Source organism: Acromyrmex echinatior, chromosome 2, assembly GCF_024713525.1.
Source record: "Acromyrmex echinatior isolate Ae372 chromosome 2, ASM2471352v2, whole genome shotgun sequence".
In the NCBI taxonomy this organism is placed as follows: domain Eukaryota; kingdom Metazoa; phylum Arthropoda; class Insecta; order Hymenoptera; family Formicidae; genus Acromyrmex; species Acromyrmex echinatior.
Genome location: NC_141853.1, coordinates 12,538,290 through 12,555,206, shown reverse-complemented (window position 1 = coordinate 12,555,206; position 16,917 = coordinate 12,538,290). Strand labels below are relative to the sequence as shown.

The 16,917-nt window shown below is 36.4% G+C and overlaps 2 protein-coding genes and 1 long non-coding RNA gene across 4 annotated transcripts in view; 1 reads left to right on the top strand and 2 right to left on the bottom strand.

The window, feature by feature from the left end:
* The first annotated feature begins 889 nt into the window (after positions 1-889).
* Positions 890-7,315, top strand: LOC105152836 (uncharacterized). Its single transcript, XM_087402924.1, has 3 exons — positions 890-1,424; positions 4,837-4,914; positions 5,642-7,315. Exons 1-3 carry the CDS (start codon positions 1,329-1,331, stop codon positions 5,792-5,794), a joined length of 327 nt encoding a protein of 108 aa, XP_087259050.1. The 5' UTR covers positions 890-1,328; the 3' UTR covers positions 5,795-7,315.
* On the bottom strand, positions 4,820-5,755 carry LOC147910506 (uncharacterized). The gene is made up of 2 exons (XR_015544114.1): positions 5,620-5,755; positions 4,820-5,120 (listed from the first exon to the last, which is right to left on the bottom strand). It is a non-coding gene; the product is annotated as an uncharacterized LOC147910506 (long non-coding RNA).
* Positions 7,316-14,119: 6,804 nt separating the features above from the next.
* Positions 14,120-16,917, bottom strand: part of Smox (Smad on X) — a 26,632-nt gene continuing 23,834 nt past the window's right edge. For both annotated transcript variants that reach the window (XM_011067326.2, XM_011067327.2), the window contains exons 4-6: positions 16,193-16,416; positions 15,493-15,806; positions 14,120-14,990 (exon numbers count right to left, since the gene is read on the bottom strand). In XM_011067326.2, coding sequence (XP_011065628.1) covers positions 14,722-14,990; positions 15,493-15,806; positions 16,193-16,416 — 807 coding nt within the window. In that variant the 3' untranslated portion in view covers positions 14,120-14,721. The remainder of the gene's footprint in view (positions 14,991-15,492; positions 15,807-16,192; positions 16,417-16,917) is intronic.

The following is a 16,917-nucleotide window of genomic DNA, read 5'->3' as shown; positions in this document are numbered from 1 at the left end:
ATTACTTCCCATTGAATATATTGGGTCATCTAAAAAGTATCCGCGGTTTTTAGATGACCCAATATCTCCTTTTCTCCTTTCTCTTTTAAATTTGGCGAGTCTCTGAAGGGAAGATTTCAACCTATCAGATACCAGAATATACATAAGTTACATACCGGAATACACGATTTCTGATAGGTTAAAATTTTAATATTTATTTCTATTCCTAATATTTCCTCCATTGTGCGTAAGGCCTGAGTTTCAGGAAACCATACGATATATATATATGATCTCATATGAATAAATTATTCCTTTTCTACTGATTGTAACAGCTGATCATTCTGTGGAATACAACAGAATAAATAATATACAAAATATAATAAATCTTCGTTAGCTTGTTTTTTTTCCAAAGCTAATTGCCTCCAAGATTCTTGTTTCTTGTTTCTCTTCTCTTATGTTCCCTGCTCTTGCTTTCTTTTATTGAGAGAAAAAAATAAAATCTCAAGTTTCTCCTTCTTCTATGGATTCCACCATTTCCACCATTTCCATCATGCTTATTACAGCTTATGCGATATGTCTAATGCCACGCTGGCTTACGCTGGCTTCTTATACTGCGAGTACCGTGACTTTGCATTCTCTCTAAACCATATTTAGTTCATGGTCCGCGTGTCGTGCGTTCGTCAAGTCGTCGATACAGAGAATTGCGACGGAGCGTATATTTTCTGGTCTCTTTTATCAGCCGGTTTCGACACAGGCGGGTAAGTAGTCTGTTCCGCTCCACATTTCGACGTCCGGAATTGAATTTCGCCGACGTATCGTTAAATTTCCAACGCTTAATTTTTTTTTCCTTGCGTGCTACATCGACGAACGTCAGGTAGCGACACGAGGTACATTTTCACATCATCTAATTCTCGTAATAATAGGCAATATTGTAAGATAGAAGCAACCAAGTTTCGCGTGATTGAGATTTTAAAAAAACTTACAAAACGTCCACCTGATTATCTAATTATTACAACTATTGTCTTTCTTAAAGAAAGAGGCTGGTGTAGATCCCATGCATCAGAAGGTTAATAAAATTGTTCGCACCTAACCATGAGAATTATTTTCCTACAAATATAAACATCAAATCACGTAATCGTGTTACGCAACGAATCGAAAAAAGCTTTTCTTGTAAGAAAAAAAAAACCTTTTTTTAAAGGAAGCATTTTTTTACGAGAGACGGAAACGGAAAATGATCTGAAATCGTTCTCACGTTTCTATCTCGTTCGTGCATACATGCTTTTCGATGGTACGAAGTTATCTCGACATTCGAGACGTAACGAGAAAACGATAGACAATGAAAGAGTTCGATGATAAAATTTTCGGCGGATAGTCTCGCGCGACTGCGAGAACAATTCATCGTAAATCTCCATAGATTTCGTGAGAGGCGGCAACATGCAATAAAGGTGAAGCCGCGGATGTATAGGTTAGGTTACGCATAAATTCCGGTGTGTCTCTTTCCACAAGATTTGGCAAGATCCCGAATTTCGCGGTTGTGATTGTTCGCGATTACGCGTTCACGGCTCTCCTAACTCTTCCTTCCTTTTCCTCCACGAACGACAAACTTGCACCATCGTCGCGTCAGGAATCTCCTTCGAGTGAATCAAGAACGGAATTACGGAAGTTCGATTTAGATCAGTTTAGAGGTTAAATTCGCCTCGCATGAGCTTTCCGATATACGGATCATACGGGTGTCCAAGATCGAGATTCGATCTTCTGATTGAATCTGAGAAGATCGTCCAGAGAACAAGACAACTATTTTTCCTTCGTTAATACTTCAATATCGAACGGTTCAGAGTGAGAAGTCAAGGATTAATATTTAATTGGACTCCCTCTGCTAAAGTATGTTCGTAGAATGTAAGTCTTTAATATTTTTAAGTAATATTTTCTGTAATATTGAGAGAATTCCGTGAAGGTCGACTTGGGAGATACGCGACCAGTGCCTGAAGTCCTGAAATCCATCCACTGAAATTCCTGAAGCGCGTCGTGCGATTTGAAGAGGTTCTAGATTTAGGGTAAGCTCGTTATATTTAACCTTCGCTTCTTCTGTAACCGCTGCGTGATTTCGTCATCCATGGACCGCGGCATCTCGTCGCAGATCGTTTCGTCTCTGACAGACTCTGACTCTCAGCTGACTCTGCTCGCTCCGCGTGCATCCCCCCTGATTTCGCCTAATCTCGCCTCGCGTATGATAAGAACAGAGATCATTCCGTTTCGGTGTGGATACTGACACTTTTTAATAGCATATAATCATCATATTTTGCCTTTATTATTCATATATAAAACAAGGGCAAAAGCGCTGCGAAGATCCAAACTGAACGTTGTCGTTCATTGGCTCAGTTACGTAATCAGTTTATCATCAATTCATAAATAATTTTGTTTCAGGCGGAAATTATTGCGTAACGATTGACGGAGAGGTTAAACCTCTCGGGCAGAATAAACGTTGGGTGATTTAATTCGATTCGAGCCTGTCGGTTTCGAATTGAATTTCATTTTATCTGTGATTAATAATATAAATATTATGTAATAAATTAACTAGATAAGAAAGCGCCAAACATAGTCGAGGGTAGATATTGGTGTCTAATAATATTCTTGTAAATTTTAAATACATCTTTCAGTTATATAAACTGCGCCCATTATCTGTTCGACTTGCAAAGAAGACATCTATACTGGATAGTTGAGAGATTCCAGGTTTATTAAATCCTGAATAAGGTAATATTTTTCAATGAGTTTTTTTTACAGTGTTTTAAGACAATGACTAGTAGCGTTATTATCAATTTAAAATTTGTGAGATTATTATTTCAGTTTATTATTATATTATGTTGCATTATATTGTCTTGACAATAAGTAAGCAAGTGGCGTGCAGTTTATATAACTGAAAGAATATATTTAAAATTTATGTAAAAATAGTGAGCGCGGTTACAAATGCTTCAAAGCATTTGATTGATCAAAATCAAAAGAAAATTTCATCAATCAAAAAATGCTTCAAAGCATTTATGACATCAAGAATCGTATATACCTATTATTAAGGCATCACAATGTTCAATCTTGACAATGTTTGGTGAGCTTTCTTACTTATTTGATTTATTTATAATAGTATAATACAATAGCAGTTTTGTTTAATTATTGGTTATATAATCAAAGTTGTTATATGACTTAATTAACAATATAATCAACAATTATCTAATAGAATTTATAAATTTATATATATAATAATTTAATTAGACATATGTAGAAACTTTTTTATGTATGTAATTTTAGTTGTAGATAGAGATCTATTATTTTTTTGCTTCATCAATTTATTTCAATGTTTTCGCGAACATAAATAGATAAATACATCTTTAATCCTCTGTTCGTACTGTGAATATACCCGTATTACTTTTGCATGTGATTGCAGAAGATAGCGATACAACTCGTGTAACGATTAGGTCATATCAGTGACAATGATAGACAGCTACTTATTGATAACAATGTTCACGAAAAAGCTCATCTTTCGAATCCGAAAATGCGCCAATTCGTTTGTTCTTACGAATTAACGATCCCTTTCGCCAAGCAACATTGAATAAGATTGGTGCAAGAGAAGCGATTGTAGCAACTCCTGATAATTGTCAATAGCGCGTCAGAATGTATTAATCGGAAATATCCGCTGCAAACGAGTCTTCGTCGCGTCTTCGCATCACTCGCGATAACTCGATGACGCGCAACGTTAAAGAGTATATAGGACTGGTTCGATTGATTCGTATTATTTTCCTCGCGATATCTTGTGATATCAGACTAGCAAGGAAGCATTCTTCTTTACTAATGTTTAAGTAAATACCCTCTTTTTTTTTCATAATTCGGTCTGAATTATTTCACTATCTGACAAACTATTCTTTATATTTTTTTGTCGAGAAATATTTATCGATTTTCATACGTAAATTACAAAAAATGCCAATGTTCGTATGCAACAGCTTCTTTGACATTAATCCTTAACTTTTTGCAGTCCTATATTTGCTTTTCAAGTATTTGAAAAATTAAATTAATATCATTAATATCATTAATTAACTTTATGCTTTTAGAATCTTGATAAATTTCTCCAAGTAGCTAAAAAAAACAGTCTTCGATTTTTAGTTTATCTATCATTTAGAAATCGAGGGCGAGATACTTGAATCTCGCTCATTTGTGAGACATATTAGGTGTAGTAAAAAGAAATCCATTATTTTTACTACACCTAATATATATAATTTAAAAAAGATTAAATCTTTAATCTTACTTATGGAATCTTATAATTCGTATTAAAAAGATTATTAAAATCACAGATTTTAAGTTACACATATCTTTTTTATGTTTTTACTATTAATCGTGGACAACTTCTGATATAAACATCTCGATGTCGTGTTTACTTTTTTGTACTATAGATGAAACATTACACTTAACAACATTTTACGATTCAGACGAGTGTTGATAATCTCGTCCCGAATTCATTATTGCGAATGATAAGAGCGGGTAAGGGATTTTTCTCTTTTATAAATCTATAAAGTTCTCGTGGCTTCGATGAACTTCTCATTCGTCCGTTTCATAATTCGCGTTTCATTCGACGCAGTTGTCGCACAGCCGAACTAACAATAAGCCAAGTGCATGTTCTCTCACGTGTCTCATCGAGAAAAAAAAATACGGTGCGTTTTCTATGATTTCGTTTTCATTCATTATTCTCGGAAATGAGGCGACATGCAACCCGTAACTCGAAGATATTTAGTGAATATTGAAAATCAATCGCAAACTGTTCACCGAGTAATTTGCTTAGAGAAGATACTTATATAAATTATTTTTTTCTTTCAGAATACACAAAGAAACTGCAATAACGAGATGCGTTCGACCCATGTTGCGCTGTACGCTTTCCGGTTGACACTGAATCAGGTAAAAATATAGTAAAAACATATTAACGTAAGTCTCGAGAATTTAGCCCCCTGATAATAGATTTTAATTAATTCCTATTCCTACCTCTGTATTTTGTAAATGGAAAAAGTTTCCTTTTGTAGGTTATTTCCAATTGATTTCTTTTTTGAAAAATTCGAAAGAGATCGAAAAAGAAGTCTTGAAACTTCATTGATATTAGCTCGTAACTGGAACATACATATAGAGTCACACATGGTGATTCTAGATATAATATATATATAATAATTTATGAAAAAATATAATAAGTTATGAAAAAATGATCAATGCGTGAATTTAAGTTTAACAACAAGTTAGAAGCAATAAAGTCTATTGATAACATTTTATTTTCTATTGATAACATTTTATTGTGTTTTCCAAATAGCCTTATGCCATAGATTAAAAATAATCTAAATGAATTTGAAAAATTCTTAAAGAAAATAAACTAACAAAGAATTTTAATAGGTCTCAAAGGCCCATATGTTTACATTATTTTAGCATTATAAAAAAACATGTGTTCCTATTATGGATTAAAATTATAACAAAGATATAGGTAAATTATAAATAATTGTATTATAATCAACAGACGTATTATTAATTAAATATAAAATTATATTTTCTTACAAATATTTTTCTGTACGAATATAGAAAGATTAATTATAAAAGATATTTTATTTCCATAAAGCTTACCTTACGATAATTATTTTTCCAGGGAGCCAGCCCAGCTTTTTACAGGACCAAGAACTTCGATCGTGGTACGGCGACGTCCGCAATCTTCCTCGCGACCTTTGGATTGTCTATGAGCATGTTCTCGTTGAAACAGATGCAGTCGTCGCATCAGCGTCGTCTGCGAAGACTCTGTTAGAAACGTCCTATTAGTCATAATTCATCAATAAACAAAATCAACAGTCATCTTGAAGAAATAAATCCATCGATTATGAAAATATGTCTGCGCGACATCATAGCGGTCGTATTTATTGTTCTGAAGTCAGCATGCGGCATATATTGGGTTGAGCTATTATATTTTTTCGCGTCTAGAGTGTGAGCTTGCGGTTTGTACCTATGTTGTATTAGGTAATTTACAATTCCGAACAAATTTCGTGGCATGTTTCTCTATTAAACGTACGCAAACAACTCGTGTTTGAAGGATCATGTCCTCGATTCGCAGACGCGCATACAAGACCGCGTGTTTCAATTACGTAGAATTCAGTACTTGGTACAGATCGAGGTTACAAACAAAATGGAGTTTTCGTCGAAGACAGCATCGCTTTCAAGCGAGACGTGTGTGCTTCATGAATCGAGTGTAGTAGCTTTTTTCTCTAGAAACAATAACAAAAAATAAAGATAGCTCATCACATGAGAAGAGATATTCTAGTCGTGTGAGCAAACGAGAAATGATGCAGCGAATACATTTTTACACGAATTCTTTCCGAGAAAACTTTTACTGCCGGTGATCGATATATCATAAAACAGATTGCTCGTATTATTTTGCACCACGATTTAACTTAGCTTATCGATTGTTTTCGAAAATAGTTCCTTCTAGTGTATAGTTGCAACTATTGAAGCAATGTTATTTGATTTTATGATATATCGTACGTCATTTCGTTGATATTAAACAGAAACTAAAAGGAAAAATCACATCAAAAAAACATTATAATTTACTGTGTGTCATTAAGTAATGATTGATTCATAAAAACTATATTTATAAATACAATTACAAATTAGAATTAAATTACAAATTAGAATTAAATTTCCTGTTTGTATCATGAAATCACTTACAATCAGCATGCTCAAAAGTAGAGCGTTTATTATAAATCAGTTCTGAACGAGTTTTCTTTGGAAAGACGGCAACTGCGTACGAGCCAAAGAGTTTCACTGAACGACGAATCCGCGAACTTTCATAGTTGAGAAGATTTTAATGTTATTAGAATCGAGTCATAAACTTAACTTAATAATTCATCAATTAAGTATCGTTGATAATTGCTCGTCCGTTTTTGTCACTCCAAAGTCGCACTGAATTTCTGTTATTGAACCTGAAGCACAAAGTGGTTAATAGTTGTATTCAATTTATGTCACTGCATTTTATTACCACAGTTGCTCTTCGCAAATCTCATCACAAGACGATTGCATGAAACTCAATTTAAACTCTCCTCCATGTTTTTGACAAATTAAAATGAGATTTTAGTAAAATTCTTTCTTGCTACTCGATGTTATTTTTTATTTTACACGACAAATACATTACTGTGCTATGATTGCTCTATAAAATATATGTACACATATCTCTCTGTGTCATTATCATACATCTGTATATTAGGATGTATTGGATCTATTTCGGAGCATTTGTAAGATTGATCATTGTTTTTAATAAAACGTTGATTCAATTGGCTAGGACTTATTTTTATTAAAGATTTCTCGTTAATAAGTGTAAGATTTACATTTAAATCCTACAGCAAGAGAAGGAAGCGATTACGAGGAAACACAAAATATTATAAAAGAGAATCGTAGACATCAGAATACAAAAAAGTGAACAGAGTACTATTAAACAATATTATCAAAAGGAAATGTATTGCGACATCTGTCCTTTGGTCTTAACGTGTGTACATTTATTTATAATTATTATACAGTCTCGATATTCCATGTCGTACGTCTTGTCCATTCTTTCATTCTCTCTCTCTCTCTCGTTTCTCATATTTTCATAAAAAAAGCACGTTCATGCCGCAGAACAAAAATTACGAGCCAAGGGTCCAATTTCGTTATTATTCCTTATTCGCACATATGAATGATACAAAGATTTTCTCTTTTGCATTTTCGTCAAATTTATCTTCACTTGTTTTTACGGCATGGACGCAATTATATCATATAAGAAATATATGTCTATACACACGTGTTGTGTGTGTGTGTGTATTTTTGTAAAATCCATAGATCTTATAAGATCTATGATAGAATATTAAAGATTATAATCGTCGGGCTGCTCGATTCGAAAGTTTGTATAGTAAAATATACAATATGACATACATATTTTTAAATAATCCTTGCGACGGATAGACGAGAAAAAAAAGGGATTCGGTAAAAATCCAAAATAATTTAAAATTCATAGAGAATCTAAATATATACCTTTAATAACTTTTTCCACGTTCGACGTTCCGCTTTTTTCTTAAAGACTTCGTTGTTTTTTTAAGGACTAGAATTAAAGATTACTAGAATTAGAAATTTGATTTCGCGATCAAAAGGACTCTTTTTGCAATATCTTTATCGTAGACGGTAAAAACGTTGAAAGAGAGTTGAAAGAAGGAAGGCTGTATTTAAAAAGAGAGAAAAATAATGCTGACAAGTGAGATTCTCGATAAACTCTTGGTAGACGAAACAAAATTGTTTTACATCGCTTTACGAAATTCCTCGCGATACCTGTGCCTGTTCTGGAGAAGACAATTAATTAACAAACGCAATCGAATAGAACGTTGCCTCCTTCTCGAAGCTGGATACAGTTATCACAGTTATCCTCCATACAATGATCGCGCGGTGCAATGTATTATGCACGTGGCGCAGCAATTTTCTTTTCTTCTGCCGTCTAATAATATATAATTATTAATTATATATTATAAATATTACGTGAGAATAAATGATATGTCACAATGCAGAATGCGCTCGATCTTTTTTTATCGGGTCTGCATCCTTCGGCCACGAGAATACGAGAATACGAGAATACGAGAGCGCGACGGGGAATTCTGGGGATGAAAGGCAAAGGAGGAGAATTTCGCCATCCCGTCGTCCCTGTGCATCGATGGAACGCTACGAATTGCTACGAGTCACGAAAATTACGATGCAATAATACATCGATTGATATGCGAGAGGGGATTGCGATTAGGAGAACCGTGGGAATCGACATTCTGTCGAGTATTATTAATCTCAATGATCAAGTCGAGTATCTCAACACGGTTACGGGAGACGAGCTGGGACCAGCTTGGATAAGATGGCTTCATTCCTTTGTATATATTTTGTTAATTATCATCTTAATGATACTCTAATGGCAGTCTGTTCTAGTCTGTGCAGGGAGATAAGTGCCTGTCAAAAATGTTAAAAATCCGGTTTTTGACAGTTCACGAATGCGACGTCGATTGGTCGATTCTTTCGCAGGTCACGAGGTACGTTGTATCGACCGGGCTCGTTCAACGTGATTCAACGACAGCGTGAATTGGCGTGAATTGGGATGAATCGAGGAAGGAGAACATGCGTGTATGTATACATATCGTATGCCAGTATGTGTATCATGTGTGTGTGTGTGGTTATTAAAAACTGAGAATGAGAAGGAGAACAATACACACATTCAATACCACGATGAGCGATCGGTGGAACTCGATTGCGAGCTGCCCAACGATTGAGATAGATCGAGAATTGAGATACCTACGCCGATCGCCGGTCGCCGGTCGCCGGTCACGGTCGAGCTTTCGCCAGCTTTCGCAGAATCGCGCCCTGACTTGCGCATTTATCATCGGGCTTTCCGTTCATGTTCAAAATACACCGCCCACAAGTATCCGTTTATCTTCTTTCCACGTTTCTCAAAGTAGATGACAAGAAAAGAAAAGAAATCTTTTTAATGCGCGGATGGCCATCAACGTGGACAAACGTAACCGATTCGACTGAAAATCCTGTTAAGCTAACTGGAATGTGCTAAGGAAATTAGGCGATCGAGTTATACGGCGGATAAAGGAATATTTATGAGCGATGTGATGACGCGCGACAGAAATATGTATACGGTAAGAAAATAAATCCTGAACTCTCCCTTTTAATAATCGTGCCTATATTCTGTTCTCGACTTCCCGCTTCTGTCGACTTAACGAGACGCTCTCGCGAGAGCCTGGCGCGCTTATTAAGCTAAGGAATTAAGCTACAAAGTGGCGGTACGGTCGCCTTCTCATCTCTCTCTCTCTCTCTCTCTCTCATTCACACTATATGCTATCTATTACTTCTCCCTTCAAAACTATCTATCTCACTACAAGTCACAAATCATGTATGTATAAATTCAACGCGACAAGACTGGACAGCGTTTTCGAGCGCAGCCGAATGTATCGGACAGACTTAAGATTCGTGTTTTTCGAAAATATCATCTCGTACAATGCTAATCGCCTGTCAGATTTCATTATTTATATTCGAGTTACATGGTACTCTGTCCAGCCCTGGCACCGATAGCGTAAAAATAACATAACGCGTTTCCCTTTCACCTATCCAAAATTCAATCAGTCTGATCATCTGATCATCCTAATTCACCTTAAATTTAAATTTCCAACAATCCACATCGTTATGCAACGCGCTCGCGCATTCGGTCGTCATTCGAAGAATGGTGAAACTCGCAGACAAAGCCGCTAATAACTCTTCGCTACTCCTAACAGAGAAGCCTCGTCGCGTTTCATCGATTATGAAACAAGAAAAATTCATCAAATCGTTCCTTTGCGTGTAAGATGCGTGTAAGACACTTGCAAGTCTCGGTGAGAAATCTGAAATTCACAATTTGTACGCGAACGAGCCGATTGACATTTCCAGTTAAATTATATAGGAACGTATCCATGACAGAATTAATAGATAACTAATCACCAAAATCTTATTTTGTAAATTTAATAATTTATTAAGTGACAATCATTAATTAAACTTTAAAGCGCGACTGATCTAAAATTTTTTAAGATCAGTCATCGCGCTGTCCCATTTATCCACGCGATTATCTCAATCGACTTGGACTGAAAGTAAATGTTTAGACATTATTCCAAAAAAAAAAAAAAAAAAAAAAAAATAATCATATGATAAATATCATTGCAGTAAAACGACGAAAAAAAACGGAAAACTATTGAGAAATTGCATTCCTCTCTGAAATACACGTTCAAACGATATTTTTCATTCTGTGACAGCTCAAGGATTCGTTTTCATGCGGTTTACATTTCTTATCGAAGATTACGATGCTACAGGATGCATAGGATATCCGCAATAACGGAACGGTCTCTCAAATCGAACAACTATAACACAATCGAAATATATAAGTATAATTACGTTCAATTTTAACTCTACAGACACTAAATGTCGAAAATAAATTTTCATCGATTCGTCGATATTACTTTGGAATTATTAGGCGTAATTGAGCGCAAGAACGTGGAGATCGGACTCATCGTTTCGCATTCACTTCCTTCAATTGGCCGATTTAGTGTGGCAGCAGTTAGTCGGGAATCTAAAGGATAGATTAAGTGTCCTTTACGATATCCATCGCCACAAATTTCGCCAATGGTAGACTGCGATCGATGTATGTATTTCTGCTTGCAAGAGGCCTCGTAAATAGTCGTCAAAGTCGCACAAATGTCAACGCCGTGCAAATGTTTGTGTCTTGATTGACAACGTCGATTCATACACGAGTATTATCTCCGTCAATCTCGGGTAGATCTCAGGTAGTCGTGTGTACGAGTTACAAAATGGCGAGTTGTTTAGCTCATTCAATTCCAGCCTGTCGCTGCGATCTCAAACATCGAATCGATGCTCTGCAGCAACCTGAGGCCGTCGTTCTGCCGGATTCACTAGCTCTTCTGAATAATGGGTTGCACGCAAAACGATTGAATTGCTATGAATGGCTGCAAACAAGCAGAGTCGGGCCTGGCTGGACAGATTCTTGAACGACATCGACTCGTTCAGACGGAGTCTTTCCTTGTTCTCTCCTCGCGTGTCTCTTCGCGGACATTTTCTTTTCAAATTCATTTGTTGGAACGTGATGACTCATCGTTGCCTAGGATTTCGACAACCTTCGAGATGTTGCTCCCAAAGTTATCTACGGTCGAGCTTCGCGAGTGTCGATTCCTTTCTCATATCCTCTTCTTCTTATTGTTTTATACTTTCTTTTCTGTGTACTCTGTATGTCTTTGTAGCGTTCTGCCATCTGATCCACTCAAAATGTAACAACTCGCGCAGCGTTCCACAGGGCTTCCTCCATTAGGATTAAGTGTATCTTTGCGCGAGCATTTTCGCAAAAAAATTCTTGACAGGCAAAAGGAACCGATTCGCAGTTCAGTTGGACCGGTTCGTTCGTTGAAGAGTTTTTTCTTTTGCTTACCAAGTCGGTATCGTTTCTTGAAATACTATGATCTGCCAGTCGTCGAGGAAACACTGCCAACGATTCTTCACTTTTTTTCTGAAGGCGTTGTTTCCTCATTCCTTCAAGTTTCTTATTCTCGCTGAGTTGTCGCTTTCATCTTAACAGATGACTTGAGACATCGTTAAAAACATGATCATCGGCACAGGTTGAAAATTAATTATTCCCGCGAATCCGTTTTCCGAATTGATCCAGCGGCCATTATCTGTCGGTCTTTTGTCTTTCTGAAGCTGAAGATCAGAAACATACGGCTGCGTACACTGCAAAGTCCGAATTGCAACTTGCATTACAGTTAGCATCCAACTATCGTGTCAACACTGTGAACGGTACGCTCGAAAATCGAAACAGATGTTGTAGACAAGAATAGTATTTCGGAAATTGCACCGCGTTCATCGGCTTTATCGGCCTTATCCGGTTAACGAATTTCAAAATTTCAAAATAATCATCATTCCTGTTGGTACGGATATCCTTGAATTCCTCGTGTCACAATCGTCGATATCGGCTATATACACATCTCGACAAAACTTAAAGATCTTGATAACATCTTAAACATCTTTGATTTTTTTCTCAAGAAAAACGAATTTGTTAGTATGTCTTTTTTTCTATGAAACATTTAATCACTTTTGAATAATTAAGAAAACGCACTTATTCTTCATTCTTATTCCTCACTCAGACGGTTTACTTCTTTTGACTTTCTTCGTTAACTGATAATCTTCACAACATTACGATTTTACTTACAGGCAATATAATTTGTTTGCACACAGTTCTTTAGACAGGGGACTAATCTCGCTGAAACTTGAATTTTCTTGTCAAGGTGAAAACGCTATGCTTTCGTATTCGAGAAATTACACGAAAAAGGATGTCAACTGCCAATCGGAATGCAGGTGGAAAGTGTCAGAATATATTTAAAACTCGGAAAATATCCAGGATTAAGGCGCTTCACATACAATTGGTAATTATTTTTTCGCGATAACCGTATAGGCAGGGAAACTGTAAATTTCTAATAATATTTAAAGCAAATATACCAATAGCAGACTTCAAAGCTGCAAGAGAGCTAATGCGAGGATAAGTTTTCGTGGCATTCCAAGTACATATCTGGTCAAAAAAGATAGAGAGGATAAGAAGACACACTTGGGTATTCGTAATAATAATTTAGATATATGTACTGTTACCTGTACCGGTCGACAAGGCAAAATTTATTCATTTGGTCCAAGAGATCTAAGAGTAAAAAAAAAAAAAGAAAAAATACAACATACGAATTAAATATATTAAATAATATGTATATATATACATATACATATATATATATTAAAAGATTTCTCCATGCATAAATCTTGCTTTTTAAAAGCATCTACGTTTGTTATTAAAGAAAAATATACATAACAACAGGGTGAATACTCATTGTGCTAAACTCATCAGCAATTAAATGTACATAGTCCGAGTGAGTCATACAGCGCGTATTGTTAATTTGTTGGAAAATACATATCAATGTATTCTTGATATATGTATATATATACACATATATATATATATATATATATATTGATTTTAGATAGACAATATTGTGTGTTGCGAGTGGAAAATCTTATATGATGCAAACAATTTTAGGTATTTCCGATGATATATGTATACTATCGTAATCTTCCATAACAAATATCATAAAACATGACATATATACATGTATGTAGTGCGTGCGTGCGTGCGTGTTTTGTGTGTGTGTGTGTGCGCGCGCGCGCGCGTGTGTATGTGCGTGTTGTGTGTGAATATAGAATATTCAAGTGGATTCCTTCCACTATGATGGATTAAAGTCAACATACATACATAATATATTATGTATAATGTATAGATATTATATCTGATAAAGATCTGGCGTTTACTGTAGTATGACTGTAATAGTTATGTTTGCCTGAATAAGCAATAAAAATATGTAAAAGACTGAGCTCTGTTAGCGCACGGTACATATATACATATATATATAATATATATAAATATCACTCACTCACTCACTCACTCACTCACTCACTCACTCACTCACTCACTCACTCACTCACTCTCTCTCTCTCTCTCTCATTTTCTTTTTATTCCTTATTACGAATCGACTAAACTCGGATTATGATCACCCTGGATATATCTTGTACGCCAATTGTGATGCACATGCGCGCGATATAAGTCGAAGCAAAGCTCCATGTATCTTATTCGCGTCCTTGCGCATCACCGTGTTTTCTCTCTTCAATCACAACAAACCGTAGTAGGACATCAAGTTTTAATTATCTACTATGATATTCAACTTGTGCGAACGCCGCCGTTTCAATTTCTCATCCTTTTGTCTGCGTATTTCACACATCGTGGTTGCTTCGTGGTTGATCGCGCGACAATTCGAGAAAGCCGCCAAGTATCGGCGCGAAGAAAACTTGGTATCGTTGTGTCTGAGCCTTAATTCTTTCAATTGCATCTTCAAGCGTAAAGATCATACATTCTTCTTTTTCTTCTTCTTACACGCGTCACTGAGCAGCGTTCGTTTGAGGTAAATCTGGACAACGGATTCAAATTTCACATATCGTATGCGATGAAATGAATAGAAGAAACGAATGGATCGATCAATCGACGACGATAGCACACGAAGGGTATTCTCACGTGTTCTTCTCTCATGAACGAATAGAAGTTGCAAAAACTTAGGACATCGAGGAACAGGGTAGGCGGGGTGAGCCCATTTGCGTGAGTACTCTGTCGAGCCACTGCAACGGTCCGTTTAAATGCAGCTCAATCCAGCAGGGAGTTGAGGTGACTGTCTGCCGGCGATATTCCGCGCCCCAGCCTTTCACGAAGCTCATTCGGATCGTGCACATACGCGTCAGCTGGTACACTGCTTCGAAACCCTGCGACACCGACTGCGACAGCAACGCCGCAAATTCCTGGTTGTTGAAGATCTTCAGATTGCATCCTGCATGCCAACAAAATACATTTGACACAGATTCTAAAAACGACGAACGATAAGCAAATGATTTATTTATGTAATAATTATTTTATACAGATAAGAAACGTCAATCATTCATTGGGAAAATAATTACTGAATAATTCAAGCAGGAGGTAGAAGAATCTTACTGAAAACAGATCTCGTGTTGAAAGAACGCATGTGGTAGGTCTCGAAGGCTTCCGATAAATTACTAATTTCATTCCAAGCGAAATTAAAAAATATGTGTGAAGAAAGAACGAATGAAAATGTAGAAACCTAAATGAACAACTAATAGTTTATTAATTTTCAAATTGTCCGTGTGCTGACACGCTTACACAAATCTGATTTGTGCGAAGAATTTGGACCCACTCGTAATTAAATAATTTAAAGACGAAATTGTCTTAAAACTAAACAAAGTAAAAAAAGCATATTACCTTGTCCGAGGAAAAAGCAAATTACAATGAGTAAGGAGGTAAATTACTTCGCTTACCTGGCGGTATTTTGCAAACGGTAGCCGGGTGCCAGCCATAACGCTGATTGCAATTCGGACTTTGTACGAAGATACTCGAATCAGATAGACATTCGGCGAACACTTCACCACCGATGTAGTACAATCTGACACCTTTGCCAATGTGTCGCCTGGTCTGCTCGACCACCGTGTTGCGATTCACATTGGACAGCAATCCGAGGCAGAAGCGCTCCGAATTGCTTGGATCGGTGAAACCATCCACGGTTATACTCGGCTGCGATGCGTGAAACGTCTCACCCACTCTCGTATTTAGCTCGTAATAACTAATTGAACACCTGGCAAGTAAAACAAAAGTTGTAAGTGACAAACACGGCACGACGAAAATCAAGAGCGAAGAGCAATTGGATCGCGAGATGGAATAAATAAATATATTATCTATATATAAATTAATTTGTCAATTTAATTTCCGGTTTTTAATATATTCTTATATTAATGTCGACCTCTTAGAATCCGATTTCACATTTCACGTCAATATTAATTCGATAATTTCCAAAGATGTTCGTTCCGTAAGTTTGTCGCGGCGATTGCTAGGGAAATTAGAAAGTCTCACGATTAAAATCTTGCGGACAACGTACAAGGCAACCGTGATACGTTTATATGATTTAGGAGAGTGCTATACACCTGCACACGCAACATGTCCATTAATCAACCTAGTACTCACCAAAACGCGGGCTCGCAATACATAACCGGCTGCGCGTCTACAGGACTGGGTGACAAGCGTGACAGGGACATGTTATCGTTGTGGTCCATATTGTCGCCATCCTCGCTGATGTAGCCCGGTGGCGGCGTATCTGCCGGTGGATCCATGGATCCTGGAGCGGGATGAGGCGAGCCCTGTACGCTTCCCAAGCTCCCGACGCTTGCCGGACTCGTTGCCTGCATGCTCTAAACATAAATAATATGTGCAAGTAATCACATTTCCAAATCCGACAGCGCGTTCATTACGCTCCCTCATTATACTACATAGGGTGTTATACACTAGGTACATAATCTGTGTAAAAATCAATGTTACGAGATATGCACATAGTTCAAGTGGTCATGCGGTCATGCAATTAATTAGAGATCATATCATCACAAAAAAAATGATAAATTGCTTTCATCATTTTAAATAACAAAAATACTGCATTATCTATTATTAGGTGTTGGAATTAATTCGTAGCGTTTTTTAATGAAAGAATGTTATTTATTTCACATGAGCATTAAAAAATACATTAATGAAAGTACTTCCCTCACTTGTAAAACGCTACGAATTAATTCCAACACCTATTATATTGATTTATAACTATTATTATTATTTATATTATAATATATTATTACTTGTGACTTATGACTTGTAACCATTGACAGCGACAATTAAAAAAAATAATTAAAAATAAGAGTGATAAG